Below are 21,295 nucleotides of genomic sequence, written 5' to 3'. Positions count from 1 at the left end.
CTGCCCCTTCACTTCACCAAGCACGGGAAGTTGAAATATTTTGATTTTCCAGTGGTGCCAGAAAACAGGAAAATGTGGCCAAGGAGCAGTAATATGCAACTCTCAAGTATTCAGTTGAGACAGTTTATTCTCATAATGTTGCCATGAGTGATTGTGACTCAATGGCTGTGAGTTGAGTTATGCTAAAATCAGGTCCGTAGTACACAACATGTTAAAGTAAATAAAGACAGGTATCATCTATGCCCTTACTGAAGAAACACACACACACACACACACACAAATCCAAGTAGACACATTTCTTACGTGTGGTGTAAGAAAGAAATATGGTTGCTGTGTAGAGGTTGGAGTGCTGAAGCAACAGACTTTGGACAGGACACTGACGGGGAAAATAGCTTCGGCTGCATCCCAAAGACAAACCCAGGTCTGAATGGGACCAGTCCAGAACAATGAGCCACAGATGCAACAATGTTGAGGTGGAAAGTCATTTACATGTTCCATCTAGGTTGGAATATAAACACAGTCATATGAAAGCATCCATGCGCAGCTCTTTTACCCAGAACTCTTAGTTTCCAAAAATCAAAATGTGAATGCCTGTGTGGGAACTGGAAGTCCTGGGGGTCCGGCAGCTCACCCAAAAACCCATGATTTGAAAGATATCGTTGTCTGCTTCCGTAAAGACGCAGAGCCTCAGACACCCTGCCGGGCATTGCCACTGCACCCTAGAATGTGGCCATGAGATGAACCCAACTGGTTGGCACACAACAGCCATTGAAAATGGGTGCGAAAATCAAAGCTCTCCGACGGCAAAGTTCCCATGTCTCTGTAGAAAGTGCTGCCTCCCTCTCTGCCAGGATTTCCTAGCTTCACACGGATACCTTATAGAGGCCCCCACTACAAGGAAAAGTTAACACTTCCCAGTGAGACGTGTCAGTTTGTTCGGCGTCGTGCTTTACTTTAGAAACCCCGAAACCACCTTTCAGAAACTGGAAGTAGGATTCAGCTGTACACTAGCAACAGTGAAGGTCACAGAAGACCATACTTCATTTCTAATCCTGGAGTATTTCAGTGACTGCAAAAACAAATCCAGACTGAAGTACAGCAGACTGCACCCCTCACTTGGTGAGTGTTCTGCAGTAGATTGGTGTGTATATAATCACCTTTTCAGCACGTGTTAGCCTAATCTCCTTTACATTAAACAGACTGTTATTCAAGCCTTCACAATGCTGCTGTTACCACCAGACACTCCCCCACCCCCATTTATAGACATTGTACATGCTTCAAAGCCCTGCAAAAATATGTGCCTGTTTATATGACCTTTCATAAGTATTCCAGTTGGGTTTTGTCAAGCAATTGTAATGCTTGTTTTTTTTAACAAGCAAGTAACCTTCCCTTTCTTGGAGAAAGAACATTTGATACATTAAATGATTAAAGCAATTTAAGTCCTGAGGAAACTGTTCTTCAAAACACGATCCTCTGAGACCAAACCATAAGCATAAAATGACCCACAAGAAAATAATTCCGGGGCTTAGTGTCTGGAAAACCTTTGCATTCTGCTGTGCAAGTGACTGTATATCAGCACTCTCTGGGACATATACACCGGTCCCCTGATAGAAACCAAAACCCACGTGAAGGCCTGAGAATGGAAGCGAGGTCTGGACTCACTGTGGTGGCCTAGATCCCTTTGGGCTTGTGATCTCGCTCAGACAAGATGTGTTATTCTGTGTAGACTAGAGAAACAAATTCATAGAGACACCCATGTGTGTACAAGGAAGAGGTTTATATACAAGAGTGACTGAATGTGGAGAAAATGTCCCAGCTCAGTGCAGATCAAGTCCATAAGTCCAATATTAGCCCATATATCCAATACCAGTCAATAAAGTCCTCTTCAGACTCACAAAATACATGCAATGATGTCAAATGCAGGAGGATGACAGGCCAGTGGGTTGGAAGTCTTGTGGATCCAGTGGTGGTGTAAGCATTTTAGCCCTAGCAGGGGTCTGTACGTGGCTTCTCTGGCTCCAGAGGTCTGGTTGCATCAGGGTAGGTGCATGTGGTGTCTCCAGCTCCCAGGGTGTAGTGACATGTGTCTTGTTAGTACAGCATCTCGGAGGGAGTGAACAGAGAGAGAGAAGATAGACAGACTTGCTTCCACCCTTCACTCTTAATCCTCTCAAATCCCGAATGGACACTAGATTATGTTACTCCCACAGGAGCTTTCTGAGATGTGGGAAGACATTGTTTTTTAAATCATGTCCTGCTCGGCCTTGACTCTGAACAGCAGGAGGCTGGTTTATCTAGCTGCCATGGAGACCTCCAGTGAGGGAGGCTGCAATCACTGGGAAGAGATAAGAAAGGAAACGATATTTAGATTCTACACGGGTTTAGAGGAAGATGGAAAGAGAGCTATTCAGAGCTGGTGATACTGAGGAGGAGAGAAGAGAAAACAAAGCTTGCCTGAAGAAAGGGCACGGAATCCCACCAGAAACTAAGTGGGGGTGAGGTGAAGTGCAGATCCAAGGGAGTCATCTGAAATAAAAATAGGGAAACAACAAAATGTCCCGTCTTGAGTATAGAAAAAGGGGTATCTCTGTTCCAAAATCCCCCCACCCCCTGCCCAGGGTAGAGACATTATCTCTGAGATGAACAGACTATGAAAGGTGATTTTTGTGAATTGAGTTCAAAGTGATGGTTCCTGTTGGCTGCCTGCGAGAAACCAATGATGACAGAATGAAATGCATTTGACGTTAGCCTTTGTGTACAATCAACTTTTTATCTCCACGTTCTCTTTGGGTAACAGTGATATTTATTTCCTGGCATCTTTCCCTAGGATTCCTTCTCTCTGTTTTTCAAAGTTTCACCTTTTTCTATTAAAGTCTTATTTTTCCTGTTGATCGTCTTCCACTGACCCGATTCCTCCTTCCTGTTGCTTTCCTTAGCTACTGTTTTGTTATTGGCGGGGCATTGTAGCTGAGCTGAGGTGAGGTGGGGAAAACCAGTCAGGTTATTTGTGGAATTGGTGAAACCTTTAGGGTTTTGTGTGCAGAAATGTTAAAGAAACACTGTGTGGGAGCAAGAGGAGGGAGTATTTTGAGAAAGTTGGATGGTGGAGACAGGAGACTAAAGTAATGTTGGTAGGCAAATGCGTTACAATGGATTAACACATTTAGTTGCTATTTTGAGGTTCTAGATCTGAGCCCACCTAGAAGCCCCTCAGAGAAAAGATCTGGTGAGCTATTTCTAAGAAATCAGCCATTGAAACCCTACGTATGAAGCACAGTTCCACTCTGACCCACTGGTACTTGCCATGAGTCAGAATCAACTCCGTGACAACTGGGTTCCTCTTCGGGATCCGTTTTGAAGGCCTGGAGGGAGAGGGGTGATAAGTAGAAGCTGCGGGAATTTGTCCTGAAGCCACGTGTACCTAAGGAACTATCAGAACCATATAGCATGCATTTGGTAAGATCACTCACAGTTGTTGTCCTAAAACCTCCCTCAGCTCCTGATACATTGACAAGGCATGCAAAGTCACTGCTGTGGGGCTATTAAGCTTGCTAGACAGTTGTCCCACAAATGACGCCAGAGGCATGTTCTACTTGAAGGAAGATTGGGCATGTGTAAACCCCTAGGTGCCTCTGAAACCTTAGTCTGAATGTCTGGGGCCGATGGCGGCAGTGGCAGAAAAGTCTACTAGGCCAAAGTGCGCCAGCTCTGGCGTCAACGATTACTCCAGCCCCAGGTTCTACTGTACCCACCACCGCTGCGGTCAGTAGAAAGAGTGATCAAGTGGTTCCTCAGCTGTGGCAATTGTACTTTTTAAAGCATAAATGAGAGTACATGTTGTAAAACAGCAGTCGATATTGATAAAATACACTGGAGCCATCTCTCGGTTTGTACCCTATCAACTTTGTGGAAGGATATCGAGGGCGCATCTAACTCTTTCTAACTTCACAACTTGGGAGGAGGAGAAGCAGCGGCAGCACCAGACCAAAGTAGATGCCTACGAGGTCAAGGTCAGGCAGACCTCCTCCCTCCAGCCTCCTTCACCAACTTTGAAACAGACCGTCCTTCTCACAGCACTCGACTTCTGGGCTGGATTGTGTGGGTCATTGTTATTGCCACACAGAACTCAAGGACTTTGCTCAAGATTATAGGCTTTCCGCGGGAAGTTCACAGCTCACAATTGAATAGCCGAAATGTTCGTGACATAATTCTGGGGTCAAACACAGTGTCGTTGGAGCCATGCCCACAAGAAAGCCTCTTTCTGATCCTTTGCCTCTCAGCCCTGAACGTGCCCTAGCCTCTGCCCTGTTCAGGCAATGTTAGAAAGCTCTTTCAGTGTCGAGGACAGACAAATGTCCAAAGGCACACCACTGGGCCATCAGCCTCAACTCCAGTGCTGAGTTTCAGCAAACCTAGCTATTCAGCTAAGTGCCAGTAGACGCGCCTCCGGAAGTGAGCCTCCGGCTCAAAAGCACTCAGCTTCCCTCTCTCTGGGCTGGGAAGCCCAACACACTGTCTCTTGTTCTAGCTCTTGGTTTTGCTGTCGCTGCCCCTCTGCCACTTCTCTGCTGTCACACCTGCCTGTCGCTAGATCCTCGCTTGCCCTCTGTTTTCCCTTGCATGTGGGTTTTTCATAACCCAGAAGTATTTGGCTTAGCGTCCATCCTACATTTGTGGCTTCAACTGATTACTTATAGCATGTTAGAGTGCATAATGGAAAATCATTATATTATTTTCGACATTACATTGTGTAAAGTAATCAGCTCGACCCAAGACTAACTGATTTAATCACACTTAACTAACTGATTTAATCACACTTAATTAACTATGACAAACAATAGACTAGTGTTTGGTTTAACTACCGGGAACCTAGCCTAGCCGGGTTGAGACATAAATGTAACCATAACAGAACAGTTTAAAGCATAAATTTTTTCTCTCCGGAGATAGCAGAGACAGGAAAGAAGCCCAGAGGGCTTCCATTCTGCTGCTGCTGACTGTGAATGGTAAGGGAATGAGACAGTGTGTGAAAGTAGACTCTCTTTGCTGAGAATGGCCTTGGGTAACAGTCAGCAAGGACACAGGGACTCAACCCTGAATGAGCCTGGAGGCAGACTTTGCCCAAAGCCTACTAAGAACCCAGTCAACCTTCATTTAGATTTTGACCTTCTGGGGCCTGAAGCAGACAAACCAGTCGAACCCACCTACTAAACAGTGTGACAATACATGCATGCAGTTTACAGCGACTGAATGTGTGTCATGTAGCACTGGGAAACTGTTGCAGGAGCCTGCTCTGACCTCTGGCTCCACAAGGCCGAATCCACCTCCATGACCAAGTCCAAAGCCTATTGCCACAGGCAGAATTCACACATATCTCCATCCTCCAGCTGCCTTTACCTATTCTGACACCAATCATTTCTCCCACGATACTCTACTTTTTTGTTGGATTTGATTTCTTACAAAATAATCCACAGAGGACTCACAGAAAATACTCAGGATGATGCGGGTTTATTATGGAAGTCAATGGGTTATCACAAGGCAGGATCAGAAAACATTAAAATAGTCAATAGTCCACAGCAACACCTCTTCTCAGCCAGTAGCTAAGTCTCTTTCTGAGCCTTCAGCTGCTCAGGCATCTAGTCCCCTGGTGTCTGCGTCTGTGGTCCAGGAAGCCCAGCTGTTGCCCTGGGTCGAAGTCTCATAGTCTCAGCGTTGCTTCTTTGCTCTGTCTCATGGTCTCTTTGTCTCCGTCTCTGGTGCCTCTGCTCTTGGCCTCCACCACTTCAAACAGGATTTCAAAGGTGCTCTGCTGGTGGCTCGTCTTCCTTGATAGTTACGAGAAAGCTCTCTGTTTCTGCTTCTGATCGGGCATGTTCTCATAGCCAAGGGAATGGTGACTAAAACTGACAAATCCCCTCTCTTAGGTTTCTCTTTGGCTTTGCCCTCTCCTGTTGCAAAAAAAGAGCATGCCTGAACTGGCCTCCTGGAAACTGGGAAATGTGTGGTACCGTCCACACAGCCACAGTGGAACAGAGAAGGTCGTTTTAAATCAACTGACAGCCAGCTCAACGCCAGATTCCAAACCTAGTCAGGATCAGCAGAACTACTTGATTCTCTCAGATGAGCAAGCAACAAGCACTTACATGAGGGGCTTCCGAAGGCTCCTGGAGAGCAGAATGAGAAGATACAGGACGTTTTTCGCAAACTCGTTGCGGACTCCTTATATGCACCTGCGGTTCTGTGCCTCATCCTAGGCACCAGCGATTTGGGTGGCAGCGTATCAGCCCTCCCAGCCTGCCTATGAAGAACTGCTGTTTGCTCACTAGCCTTAGCCTTTTCATGAATTCTCTTGCTTCCCATTCCTCAGCTACATTATTTCTAGCCTAATTTTAGCATGTTTTCTTTCTGTCTTTCTGACCTTATTCTGCCTCTCACTTATTCTTGTTGCTATTAGCTTCTTAGTTTTTTTTTAAAAATAATAGCTTCTTTCAACACCTTGTTTTGCACCTTGTTATCTGGAGAGTTAGACAGGAGAATTCACCTACAATACGTTAATTTTAGGGTGAAATTTAGGAGGTCAATTTTGAGTTATTTCCTGATGGATGCCCCTAAGAAGCTAGGAATTAAGAGAATGCTCAGTAAACCAGAGGCATCTTTAAAATTCATGACGGATTTTTATAATTTCTTAGATAAAAAGAACATCACCAGAGGGATTCTACATCTGGCCCAAGGCCATTCTATCAATGCAATACATTTCTAACTATTTTGTACTATTATTTCTGGCACACATATTTGGAAAATGATGAGAAGGGGCCTTCTGCCTTCCTATGTGAGGAGAACACGATTGCGCACAAACCCCAGGCTAATTGCAGAGTCAGGCATGCCTCCCTGCTCCACCCTTCCTTCGCCCTCTTCTGCCAGCAGCCATTTCTTCCATGGCATTGCACTTCTCGGCTGCGTTCGATAATCCATTACCATGGTCATGCAGAACTCATAGACTATGCTCACAAGTATGGGAGTTTATCGGAGAAGTTCAGGATCAGAAAACATTAAGGACACAATCATTGGTCAACGGCAGCTCTGCTCCTCATCCGGCAACCAAATGTCTCTACCTGAGCATCAGCCTCTCAGCCACATGGTCCCTTGGCTTCTGTCTCTGTGGGCCAGAAAGCACAGCGACTGCTGCATCTCACTATCTCAAGGTGTCGCAGTATTTCTACTCTGTCCCAGCACGGCTCCTCTGCTGTCTCCTATGGTATAGGTACTCCATGTATAGGTACTGCTCTCTCCTATGGTATAGGTACTCCATGTATAGATACTACTCTCTCCTATGGTATAGGTACTCCATGTATAGATACTACTCTCTCCCATGGTATAGGTACTCCATGTATAGGTACTGCTCTCTCCCATGGTATAGGTACTCCAGCCTCTCTCTGGCTCCTTGGGTCTATAGACAGGGCTCTCAAATGTGCTCTACTGGTGGCTCTTCTTCGCTGATGGTCTTGCGATTCTCTCTCTTTGCTTCTGATATGCCTCATCCTTATACCTACCAATTTCTTCTCCTAGTGTTTCACACCCTCTATCTGCATGGTCCCACCCAATCATTTGGTGGGAGTTACAAAGACATGGATTGAAGACCCATTCCAAGTAATTCCACTTCAGTAAAATAGCAGGTATGCAAATGAGATAAAAAAGAACCTTGAATGTAGGCTTGATTTTAACATATTTTGTTGTTCTCTTGCTGTGTTGCTAAGTGCTCCCTCACAGAGAGGGTTCTAAATAATAAGAATGCATTAATAATAGTTGTGGAGAAAAATAAGTGCATGAAAGAGGAAGAAAGATTATGTGAAAAAGAAACCCTAATTAGTTTCAGATTCTCTTAAATTTTAGCTTGGGATGATATGAAGGGACTTCAAAAAATTTATGGAATTAAAAGATAATGGACATTTCCATTAACTTTTTGAAGCCCCTTTGTAGACTTAAAAATGAATAAATTCAAATGGACTTTCTTTAAGCAACCGTTCTTAGAAAACAGAAACAAATGTGGAATGTATAAATTATAAAGGATAGTAGGTTGCAAACCTGAGGATCTGAAACCACCAAAGTCAAGAAATGTGAACTAACAACCATTGGCTGGTTATTAAATCAGATCCATCAGGTTATAATTAATTGAACTAAGCAGTGGGTCCAGATGCCAAGACAGAAAGCTTTGTGGAAGGCAGCTGTTGATGTGAGAATCATTGCTTAATATTAAATTTGCTTCTAATAACTCCTTGGCTGAATTCTACTGGCAATTATGACCCAAAACAAAGTATGTTGAAACAACATGTGTGAAAATATCAAGAGTCTGAAGTTCCCTTTATTTATTACACTTGTCCTTTATTTTATCCTTGGAGTTTCCATTAATGCTGACCGCATTTGGAATTTACTTCATTTCCCCAGACTCTTAATAAAGGTTAACTATAGATTCAGAGAATATTACTTGTTCAAATCCCTTTTGGTTTCTTAACAAGAAAGATGTCTTGAGTCCACATGGATGCCCTGTTTTAAATTCCTGAAATTCCTGTCACTGACTCAGTATGTGTGCTTGCCATTTGAGATCATTAGCATAATCTCCTGCCCTGGTTCTAGTGCCCCTTGAACCCAGGAAAAAATATCATATTGGATTGGGTATCCAAATAACTGTTGAAGAACTACAAATATCAATCTAAGGATAAAGAAAAGGGGTGGGCAGGGCCTTTAAATGCTTAATCTCATAATATTAATTCTCTGTACTTATGTCTGATTCTTATAGTACCAATTATATTCTGTTAGGTGCCTTTGGGTTGGTTTCCTGTGTACACAGTGACCCTATGAACAACAGAGTGACACGTGGCTTGTCTTGTGCCATCCTCCAAATTATCGTTCTGTTTCAGCCTGTTGCTGCAGCCACTGTGTCAATCCATCGTGTTGAGACTCTTCCTCTTTTTAGCTGACTCTCTACCAAGTTTGTGGTTCTCCTCCAAGGACTGGTCTCTCCTGATCACATGTCCCGAGTGCAGGAGAATGAAGTCTCATCATCCTCCCTACAAGGGAGCACTCGGGCTGCACTTCTTCCAGGACAGATTTGCGTGTTATTCTAGCAGTACTGTCATTCAAATGCATTGATTCTTATTCGGCCTTCCTGGTTCTTTGTCCAACTTTCACAGGCAGATGAGGTGACTGCAAAGACCACCCTTGGGTCAGATGCACCGTAGTCCTCAAAGCGATACTCTTGCCAACACTTACAAGGACTCTTGCGTGGCAGATTTTCCTGGCGGTCCCCGTTGCTTGATTTCCTAACTTCTGTTGCTCCCAAGAGCATGGCGATCAATGCAAATGTTATCATCCTCGAATGTTAAGAATGTTGAAATCCTTGACAACTTTAGACTTTTCTCTGTTTATCGTAATGCTATTTATCCAATTGTGAGAATTTTTATTTTTTTACATTGACTTATAATCAATACAAGAGGTTGATGTTTTTCATTTTCATTAGTCAGTGCTCAAATCGGTATTGCCTTCAGCAAACGAGTGGTGTCATTGCATAAACCTTTCCTCAATGCTGATGCTGCTTTCTTCTTCATATAGTGCAGCTCCTTGGGGCATACAGATTGAATAAGTATGAAGAAAATTACAACTCTGATGCATACCTCTCCTAATTTTAAACCATTCCCTGTGCTTAGCTCTGTTTAAACAATTGCCTAATATCCTATGTACAGGTTCCCTATCAGCACCATCAAAGGGTCTGGAATTTCCAGCTTTCTCAATTTTTATCCATTGTGGTAGTTACATAATCTCCTGCCAACTTGAGCGAAAGGGTGCAGTCCAGCCTGTGAATCAGGTCATAGCTAATGATGCTGCAGTATGGGCTCAGCCTCCTAAGGATTCTGAGAACTCCTGTCATCCTCCCTGCAGGTGGGACACACACTCTCTGCTTCACCCTCCTGTCGACGAGCTATATGGAGTCACACTGATGACCGTCAGAGCTCTGGAGATGCTTCCACTGCCACTGGATCCACAAGACTTCCCAACCAAAGGCCTGTGATCTTCCTTCATTTGGCACCATGTGTTGTGTGAGTCTGAAGAGGAATGTATAGACTGGTATCAGATATATGGGTTAATATCAGATTTATGGACTTAATCTGAACCAGACTGGGATGTTTTCTTAATATACAATTATTCTTTGATATAAAGTTCTCTCTTATACACATAGGAGTGTCTCTGGATGTGTTTCTCTAGTCACCCCAGACTAACACATCAATAGTTTGTTACAACCGCACAGTTGAATGCCTTTGTATAGTCAATACAACATCTTTCTAATATCCTCTGCTTTAATATTATAAATAAAAATGGGGTAATTTTTAGTAGCAACTCTCTCAGTAAGATATTGTGCTTATACTTTTTGCACTCTTGTATGCCTTTTATTGTATGATTCAGTCTAAATACACCATCATGCCTGTTTTACATCATTCAACTTAAATGGTCTCTTTGGGGTTTGGAGTTTGTGTTCACATTATGTAGTGATGAAGTATTTTGTGATAATTATTATTTTTATGTCAGAATTTATGACTCCAAGGGCATGCAATAATAAAGTGCATTCCCAACAAGAAGATTGTGATCTCAACCACTAAAGATCAAAATGGCATCATCTGCCCAAGAACAGTGTTCAGAAGGGAGGAAGTGGGGAGGAGGGGAAATGAGGTAGTAGGGAATACAGGGAGGAGGTTGGATGAATGATGCTACACTGTGGTGTTTACAATCAATGATGTGAAACAAAATATATATGCATTGTTGAATGTAAAACTTTCACCCAATTCACAATAAAAACTTTAGTTTTTAAAGAACAAGGTTGCTCAATTTTGGATTTTAAAAAGCTAACACTAATGAATAAATAATGAATGATAAAGGAATAAATATCTGAGAGGATTTGAAAATGTAGAGAAATTTTATTCTCTTCTAATTTCATTTTTTCACAAGCTTTTGGAAGCCCTCTTATATTTAAGCGTTGTTTTATATAGGATTGACTTTAAGGTCATTGGAAATAAAAGGCAATCAACAGATTTGGGTAGAAGCAGAAGATGGGCATTAAATGAAGCAAGGAAGCAAGTGAAGCAAGTGGAAATACTTCTGAAAAGAAAATGTTAATCTTTAAAAATGTTGTTGATGTTAGGTGCCATCAGGATGACTCTGCCATCCAGTCCTGTGCCATACTCACAACTGTTGTTGTCTTTGAGTCAATGGCTGGAGCCACTGTGTCAATCCATCGTACTGAGAGTAGTCCTCTTTTCTGCTGACAATTTGCCAAGCATAACCTCCTTTTCCAAGGACTAGTCCCCTCTGATAACATGTGACACACAATCCCATCATGCTTGTTTCTAAGAGGTATTTTAACTGTGTGTCTTCCTAGACAGAATTGTCTGTTCATCTGGAAGTCCGTAGAACATGATCTTAAAGAATAGAGTCCCATGTTCGGAAGTAGTGGAGACTAAGCTTGAGTTGAGAGGGCCAAGCTAGAGGAAAGCCAGGCTTTGTTCTCTACCGAAAATGGTGACTTTTTCTTTCTCTATGTATGCCCTGAGATGTCAGTGCATTCTTTTCTTTTTGCACATTCTTTATCAATCTATAAATTATCCTGAAGTTTATATAATACAGTGAAGATATTGTGATAGTTGCTATTTCATTGGCCCCCACTCCTGGTATACCCATGCACCGTGGAATGGAACACTGCCTTTGCCATCCTGAGGGATGAGCAAGTCATCCTGAGCAAACCAGGGCTTTAGGATTCATAGGGTTGTCAGAGGCTGATTTTCAGAAACAGATTGCCAGATCTTTATCTTTAGTTTGTTTTAGTCTAACACAGTGGTTCTCACCCTGTGGGTCATGACCCCTTTGGGGGTTGAACAACTGGTTCACAGGGGTCACCCGATTCATAACAGTAGCAAAATGACAGTGATGAAGGAACAATGAAAATAATTTTAAAGTTGGGGGTCACCACAACAGATGGAACTGTATTAAAGGGTGGCGGCATCAGGAAGGTTGAGAACCACTGTTCTAAAATCTCTGTTAAGCATCATAGAAATATGCAAGCCCCCAAACAGGTGGTGGTGACTGCACATGAAGTGTCCATGGATCTTCTCCATGGAAGGTAGGAATTCTACCTTTGAACCACAAATGCCGTCATTTAAAATGTAGAAAATCAGTTTGCTTTCACCATTCCTCAACTGATAATGAAACGAGAGATTAGATATTAAATTATAATGGAAAATAACATTATTCATTTTCATAGATAATTTTTTATGATTAAATATGGCATTGTTTCATAGATTGTTGTTTTGCCGTTAGGTGTCATTGAGTTGGTTCTAACTCACAGCGACCCGCGGCATCACAGATGGACATGCTGCCCAGTCCTGCACCGTCCTCACGATAAGCTAGAGATCACATGAATTTTTCAATACCAATGACTTCTTCACTGCAAATGCCTTTGTTTACAACAACAAAAAGGCAACTATCCATGCGAATTTCTTCAGCTTAAATACACAGAAGGAAGGAAAAAATGGAGAGACTCAATATCAGCTGCTAAAATGCAGCCAGGGGCCGAGTGGGAGACAGGTCATCCCCTGATCAAATGGAAGTCGAGGTTGGGGCTGAGGAAAGTTCAAGTAAGTCCACAGACATACCACTTTGAACATATCCTACTTGAACTTCCAGATCATCTCACAAACAGATTTGAGGGCCAATAACAAAAACCTGACAAGCTGTGTGAGGGCATGCAGAACAGTCAAATATGAAGAAAGGAAAACGTCACTGAAGAGACAGGAAAGAAAGAAAAGGTCAAAGTGGATGTGAGAAGAGACTCTGCAAGGGCTCTTAACTGAAGAGCGGCTAAGGCAAATGGAGGAAATGACGAAGTTAGAGAGTCAAGCAGAAATGTTCAAACATGAACTTGAGTAGAGAATTTTCCGTGAAATCCAAAGACCTGGAGTCCAAAAACCAGAGAGGAAGAACTTGCTCAGCGATTCTTAAGATGAACCAACTGAAGGAAAAATCAAGCCACGGTTGAAATAGTGAAAGATTCAATGGGCAATGTCCTTGCTGTTCAACACTTTACAGAGGTCTCCTGCAGCAGATTTACCAAATACATTGTGTCATTTGATCTCTTGATCGCTGCCTTCATGAGAATTGATGGTGGATCCACGCAATACGAAATCCTGGACAATTCAGTCTTTCCTCTCTTTACCGTGAGGTTATCTACTGGTCCAGTTGTGATCCTTTTTGCTTTCTTTGCATTGAGTTGTAGTCCACACGGAAGGCTGCAATCTGTGGTCTCCACCAGCAAGTCCCTCAGGCCCTCCTCATGTTCAGCAAGCAAGGTTGTGTAATCTGCATATCAAAGGTTATGAATAAACCTTTCTCTAATCTTGATGCTAGTTTTTTCTTCAAATAAGCAACCTTGGATCCATTCGAGGTTGCACCCACCAGCCTGTGATCTTCTTGTTTCCTGCTTTATTATTCTGCATCCTCATGACTCTGCAGCTACATGACTCTGAAGAGGGCCCTGGCAGGCATTGGGCCTATGGGTTTAAGTTGGACTGGCCTGGGAGCCTTCTTGATGAAACATTGCTACTTGATATAAAGTTCTTTCTTGTGCATGAGTGTCAGTGATTTGTTTCATTAGACATCCCAACCTAACGCGCCATACTTATACAATATGTATGCTGAGAAAACAGAGAAGCTGGCTTATATGAAGAAGAACACAAACATGATTATAAGAAGCTTATTAAAAATTTTTAATCGGCATATGACACAATCTTGCTAAAAGTAAGGAGGACTTGAAGCACTATCTGAGGAAGATCAAGGATTATAGCCTTCAGTATGGATTATGACTCAATGTAAAGAGGACCAAAATTCCTCACAACTGGACCAATAGGTAGCATCAAGATAAATGGAAAAAAGATGGAGGTTGTTAAGAATTTCCTATTTCTTGGATTCACAATCAATGCTCATGGAAGCAGCAGTCAAGAGATCATATGACACAGCACATTGGATAAACCTGCTGTACCAAATCTCTTTGAAGTTTCAAGAGTAAGGATTAAATTTTGAGGACTAAGGTGCACGTGGCCCAAACCATGGAGTTTTCCATTGCTTCATATCTACATGAAGGATGGACATTGACTAAGGAAGACTGAAGATGAATCCATGTATTTGATTTCTGGTGATGATTAAGAATATTGAAAGGGCTGTCAAAAGAACAAACAAATCTGTCTTGGAAGAAGAGCTGGAATGCTCCTTAGAAGCAAGGATGGCGAGACTTCATCTCATTTAATGTTGCCATCTTATCAAGAGAGACCAGTACCTGGAATTAGGACCTCATGCCCAGTGAAATAGAGGGGTAGTGAAAAAGTAAAAGACCACTGACAAGATGGATTGACACAGCGGCTGCAATGATGACCTCAATCATAATAACAACAATTAAGTATGGCTCATACCTGGGCAATACTTCAATCTGCTGCACATGTGGTCACCAACAGTTGGAACTGACCGTAGAGCACCGAACAACATCATGTGCAATTATCGGTGTGCTCTGTAGTCAGCCTTTCACCTAATTCTGACTGGCCCTGTTCTAAGTTGTGATCTTACAAAATTCTATCAAGAGATACATCACTGGCATTTCGATCACCAACTCCCAATTATCCTTTGTTTCAACTTTCCCCTTCTGATTATCAGTGATTACGAATCCATGTTGATTTCATACTCACTCTGTTTTTGATAGCATAAGGCAGTAACATCCTTCAGTTTTTTTATCTTTGACATTAATGGATGGTACATACATTTGGACAATATTTGTATTAAACAGTTTTCCTTGGAGACATAGGAATATTATCCTGTCACTGACGACATTGTACTTCAGGACTTACTTTGAAATGGTCTTTTTGATGATGGCTGTGATACCATTCACTAATTTGTCATTCTCAATACAGTAGGCCATATGATTATGCATTTAAAATGACCCATTAGCTCATTGATGTTTAGGAATCCATCTTCTACTTCATTGTTTACAACTTCCATTTTTTCCTTTAGTTGTATGTCATACCTTTCATGTTCCAAATACTAATGTATGATTCCAGCTGGTTCTCCTTATTTCCAGCTGCACTTGCTCAGCGACTGGTGATCCTGAAAGCGCTCCTTCCTCCACATCACCAAGCTCCACTCTATTTTGAGGAGGCGACGCTTCCCTAGTCTAATTTTAAGTCTCATCTTTGGACACTGAAACAGGTAAAGCTTCTATCCCCAAATGTTTTCACTGGATACATTTTGTTGAATTATATAAACATGTTTTCCCACTCTGTCTCAGAGGGGAAGTTCTGATGAGTCCGGTCCACCATGGGAGTCTTACGGCATTGAAACACTGGTGGCACAATGTCCCGCATCACAACAGTATGCTAATGAACACATATACATAATGTACACATTTCTGTGGTCGCTCTGTTATTCATTCTTCCATGCCTTCAGATAATTGCCTTTGTATTGTATGTTGTGGTGTATCTGGATTTACGTGTGTGTGTGTGTGTGTGTATGCTTTAAATGACAGTATTTTAAAACTGTGTTCTCTTCGTTTTAACTGGATGTGGAATCAGGATAGTTGCCGACAGAGTCTTGTTTTGCTTTTTTACTTTTACTCTGCCACCTCTAGAAGTTCTTCCAATATAGTTTCTTTTACAAGAAAAAAAACCCACAAACACAGAAACATATCTACTTGTCTGTTCTCTTTCTCTTTAAACAATAAAAAATGAAACTCTTTACACCTACTTCAAACATTAAGAGATAATATTGTTTTTATCCCACCTTTATTTGAAACCAGTCTTAACATTATCATATGCCTCAGACATATATTTACATCAAGTATTAAGGGATCTTACACTCATACAGAACTAGGTCACATGTTAATGGGTAGCAATGGGCAAGTTGTTTAATTACTTTGTGCCTGAGTTTCTTTGCGAATTGGGGCAATGATACCTACTAATGTGATGCTGGATATAACATCCCTAGATGAGAGTCGGTAATCAAAATATTTTTATTGCTCTCCTATTTAACACAACATTTAAAATTATGCTTATTTCTAAATTCCTTTAAAACAAAACAAAACTCACTGCCATAGAGAAAATGACAACTCTTAGTGACCCTGTAGAACATAGTAGAACTACCCCGGTGAGCTACTGAGACTGTAATGCTTTATGAGAGAACAAAGTCCCGTTTGTCTCTAGTGGAATGGCTGGGCTTTGAACAGCTAACCTTGTGATTATCACCCCAATCGGTAACTGTATCAGGGCTCCCTAATTCCCAGAATTACTTATAAAAGGAACACTGGTGGTGCTGTCCAGTTACCCTTGAACTGCTAAGTGCAAGGTTGGTGGTTCAAACTCACCAACCTCTTTTTGGGAGAATGAGAAGGCTTTCTGTTCCTGACAAGCTTAAAATGAACAGTCTTATAAACCATACATAGTGTCACTATGAGGGCAGTGACACTAATTACTTTGAAGGCAATCCCTGATGGTATAGTAGGTTAAGCATAGGATTGCTAACTTCAGGGATGACAGTTCAAATCTACCTACCCCTCTGTAGGAGAAAGATGGCATTGTCTGCTCCCATAAAGACTTATCGTCTTTGAAATCCTAAGGAACAAATTCTACTCTGTCCAATAAGGGCACTCTGAATTGCAGTTGACTCAATGACACTGAGTGGATAACTTCTTTTAAGCTATTCCCTCTTTATATGTATATATATGTATATAATAGTGTGTTTATATAGGTATATAATTTAGATAACATATATCATTGTGCTTATAATGCTCTATGATACTTGGCATTATCGTTATTTGAGCATCCGTTCTCATGAGAAGTTAAGCTCACTGAAAGCATGGACAGACAGGTTTTAATGATCTACCTCCGTGGCACCTTGCACAGACTCGAACTGCTCGGCACATGTCTGTGGGACCGCGTCTGCTGCTTGAACTGTACCTCATCAGAATGCAGCGTCATAGCAGTTTCCTCAGGAGACCCCGGGAAAGTCAGGATCTGTTCTGAAAATACATGAAACAACTCTGAGTTATGTTGACTTTAGATCCCTTTGATCTTTTCTCATTGTGTAAAAATAAACTTAAAAGCTCTGACTTGAGTGTTTGAGATGCAAAAGCACACACAAAAGCAACTTTGCTTTGAGTGCACAATGTTAAATGTCTCTCCAAACAAACTCAAATGTTACAGGAGGTTTATAGTCAAAGGCTGAAATGCCAATGGAATGCTTCTTTTTTATCAAATATTTTTGGCGATTCATTGATGTGATACAAATTGATACTTTTAAAAAAAAACTTCATAGATATTGTCGAACTTACAGATCTATAGGCAAGTCTTTTCGAAATTTTTTTTGTCTTCCCAGCACAAAACATGTTCCATCTTCAAATGACAGCAATAGGTCAGTTATTCCAGTTGTGCCCAAATGATCCCTTCTTCCAGAAACTTGAATCTCTAATAAGCATGACAATGTTGACCTCCTCACTGCCATCTAGTGCAGACTCATGGCGACCCTGTAGGATAGGGCGGGGCTGCCCCTGTGAGTTTCCTGAAAGCAATCAAAACATTGCCATTTATGGCAGTGTGGCCCTCTGTGACTCCTAACTCCAAACTCACTGCCATCAAGTCAATTCTGACTCACAATGACCCTATAGGAGGCAGTTGAACTCCCCTTGTGAGTTTCAGAACTCTAGGGGAGTAAGTGGCTTCAGGTTTCAAACTGCTGACCTTGTGGTTAGTGGCCCAATATGTAAGAACACCACCAGGAGTCCATAACAACAGCCTGCTAAGGCCTTTTGTTTCTTTCCTGAAGTGTGATTGTTGAGTTTGATCTTCCACACAGTACGATACTCAAGATCTAGAAAAAAAAATCATTTTTGTAACATTAAGTAAATCAAAATTATTTCCCTTTACTTTTTAAAAATTCTGATCTCTTATTGCACAAGGAAGTATCATAGTTCACTTTTTTTTTTAAAGGTGTGAATGCTGAAGGAAAAGCCCATTCATTCCTCTGTGTGTTCTCTCAGTTGGGGAGTGGGTTCTGTGTGGACCTGTTAAGGACAAAAATCAGCAGTCGGAATACACCCCGCTGCTTCACTTTACCAAGCATGACATCCTTCTCCGGAAACTAGGATCCCTCCCGACATGTTCAAAGCAAGAGGGACAAAGTCATGTCATGAGAACTCAGGCTGTACTGCTTCCAAAACAGATTTGTTTGTTCCACTGGTAGTCCATGGTACACTGACTTTTCTTCACCAACAATATACGTAATTCAAATGTTTCCAATCTTATCAAATGATCATTGGAACGTGAGCTGAATGAAAACTCTGTGGTTTGGATTAGGCGCACATTTGTCTTCAAGGGGACACCTTTGCTTTTTAACGTTTTAGTGAGATCTTTTGCAGCAGGCTTGCCCAATGCAATACATCATTTAATTTCATTTTTTGGAGGGAGGAAGACTTAATGACCTGATCAATTGCTTATTTGTTATGGGTCTTTCCAGATTTTTCTACTTCAGCTTGGGTTTGTTTCGGTGAATTGGGTGTTTCTAGAAATTTGTCTATTTCTTCTTGGTTTTTAAATTTGTTTGAACATAGTTCGATATACTATTTGATACAGTGACTCTGGGTATTCCTTCCATCTTCTTTATATATGTATAAGCATATATGTATATATATACATATACTTATTTTTGTAAATTATATGAGGGTTTACATTTCAGACCATCAATTCTTCATACAATAGTTTCATCTTCTTTATATATGTATAAGCATATATATATACATATACTTGTTTTTGTAAATTATATGAGGGTTTACATTTCAGACCATCAATTCTTCATACAATAGTTTCATCTTCTTTTGATGCTTTCTGCATTTCTCAATATTTTGCCCTTAGAATTCTTCAATACTTCAATTTGAGATTTGTTTCCATTCTTTCAGCTTGAGAAATTATGAGCTGTCGTTCCCAGGCCTTCCTTTGTGCATGTCATCATAATACTTTGTCTTCTTCAACTGCCCTTTGTGCAGCTCGTTGATTTCATCATTTTCTTATTGGCTGCAGTTACTGTATATTCATCTGCATGCTTCACAGTCTATTCTGACTTCCACTTTGGACTTTTCTTTCTTTCCTCTATTTTAAATGACCTTTTGCTTTCTTCATCTAAGATGTTCTTGATGTCGAAAAGAATTCCTCTGATCTTTGGTCATTATTGTTAGGTGTATAAAATCAGTTAATTCGATGGTTTCTAATTTCAAGTGTGATCTACTCAAGACTGTATTTTGGCTCTTGTAGACTTATTCTTATCTTTTTCAGCTTCAACTTGAACTTTCATATGAGCAATTGAGGATCTGTTCCTCAGTCAGCCCCTTATGATATTGAGTTTCTTCATAATCTCTTTCCATAAATAGCCAATTTTGCTTCTGTGTATTACGTGTAACTAGGTCCATGTGTGAAGGAATTCAAGAGAGAAATTCAAAGCTCAAATTGCAAGTTTGAAAGATTCTATGGGTAAAATATTGAATGATGCAGGACGCATCAAGAAAACATGGGGAGATCCGTCGCGGCCGGAGTTCCTGCACTGCTGCTTTGTGTTCACTGCGCTGCCATCGCAACTCAAAAATGCAGATCTTTGTGAAAACTTTAACTGGCAAGACCATCACCCTTGAAGTCGAGCCCAGTGACACCATTGAGAATGTCAAGGCAAAGATCCAAGACAAGGAAGGCATCCCCCCTGACCAGCAGAGGCTGATCTTTGCTGGGAAGCAGCTGGAAGATGGCCGCACCCTGTCTGACTACAACATCCAGAAAGAATCGACCCTGCACCTGGTCCTTCGTCTCAGAGGGGGAATGCAGATCTTTGTCAAGACCCTGACCGGCAAGACTATCACCCTTGAGGTCGAGCCCAGTGACACAATTGAGAATGTCAAGGCAAAGATCCAAGACAAGGAAGGCATCCCCCCTGACCAGCAGAGGCTGATCTTTGCTGGAAAGCAGCTAGAAGATGGCCGCACCCTGTCTGACTACAACATCCAGAAAGAATCAACTCTGCACCTGGTCCTGCGCTTGAGAGGAGGTGTCTAAGTTGTGCCTCCTTTTAAGCTTTCAACAAGTTACATTGCACTTTCCTTTGAATAAAGTTGTTGCATTCCACCCCCCCCCCAAAAAAAAGAAAAGATGGGAAAAATACACAGTGTACCAGAAAGAACTAGTCCACAGTCCACCATTTCAGGAGTTAGCATCTGAGCAAGCACCAGTGGTGCTGAAGGAAGAAGTTCAAACTGCACTGGATGCATCAGTCAAAACAAAGCTTCAGGAATTGGCGGAATACCTAATGAAATGCTTCAGAAAACTGTAGAAGGACTGGAAGCACTCATTGTTCTATGCCTGGAAATGTGAAACTTGGCAAACTGAGAGGAAGATGCATATTTGTGCCCATTCTGAAGAAAGGTGACCCAACAGAATGCTCAGATTCTAGAACACTCTCATTGATATCACACACAAATAAAATTCTACTTAGGATCATCTAATAACAGTCACAGCAGTGCAGTGACCGCGAACTGCCAAAGTTCAGGCTGAATTCAGAAGGTGATGTGGAACAAGGGATCTAATTGCGGAGGCCAGCTGGATTTTGGCTTAAAGCATAGAATGCATCAACAGTGGAACCTAACAAACTATCAATGACCTTGTAAAGAATGGGAATTTCAGAACACTTTATTGCATTCATTCGAAACTTGTCCATAGATCAAGACGCAATTACATGAACAGAAGAAAGTACTGCATGGCTTAACATCAGGACAGGTGTGCCTCGGGCTTGTATCCTCTCACCATAGTTGTTCAATCCCTCTGTAAGCGACTCATCAGGGAAGCCGGACTATATGAAGAAGAGTACAGCATCGGGATCGGAGAAAGGTTTACTACCAACCTGCAGAATGCAGATGACACACAATCTTAATTGGTGAAAGTGAAAAGGAATTGAAACACTGATGAAGATCAATGATTGGAGCCTTCGGTATGGATACAACTCAATGTAAGGAAGGCAAAAATCCTCACATCTGGACCAATAGTTAACATCAGGAACAATGGAGGAAAGGCTGAAGTTGTTAAAGATTTTGTCTTGCTTGGACCCACAATCAATAATCACAGAATCAGCAGCCAAGTGATCAAAAGACATACTGCGTTAAGTCGATCTGCTGCACAAACCTCTTTAGAGC

General features: G+C 41.7%; 1 protein-coding gene across 1 annotated transcript; it reads left to right on the top strand.

Moving 5' to 3' along the window:
- The first annotated feature begins 19,700 nt into the window (after positions 1 to 19,700).
- On the top strand, positions 19,701 to 20,227 carry LOC142443487 (polyubiquitin). The gene has a single exon (XM_075544833.1). It carries the CDS (start codon positions 19,704 to 19,706, stop codon positions 20,163 to 20,165), a length of 462 nt encoding a protein of 153 aa, XP_075400948.1. The 5' UTR covers positions 19,701 to 19,703; the 3' UTR covers positions 20,166 to 20,227.
- Positions 20,228 to 21,295: the final 1,068 nt, after the last annotated feature.

The sequence above is a fragment of the Tenrec ecaudatus genome, chromosome 3, assembly GCF_050624435.1.
Source record: "Tenrec ecaudatus isolate mTenEca1 chromosome 3, mTenEca1.hap1, whole genome shotgun sequence".
NCBI lineage: Eukaryota > Metazoa > Chordata > Mammalia > Afrosoricida > Tenrecidae > Tenrec > Tenrec ecaudatus.
Note: the sequence above shows the minus strand (reverse complement) of the source record. Positions and strands in the feature narration are given on the sequence as shown.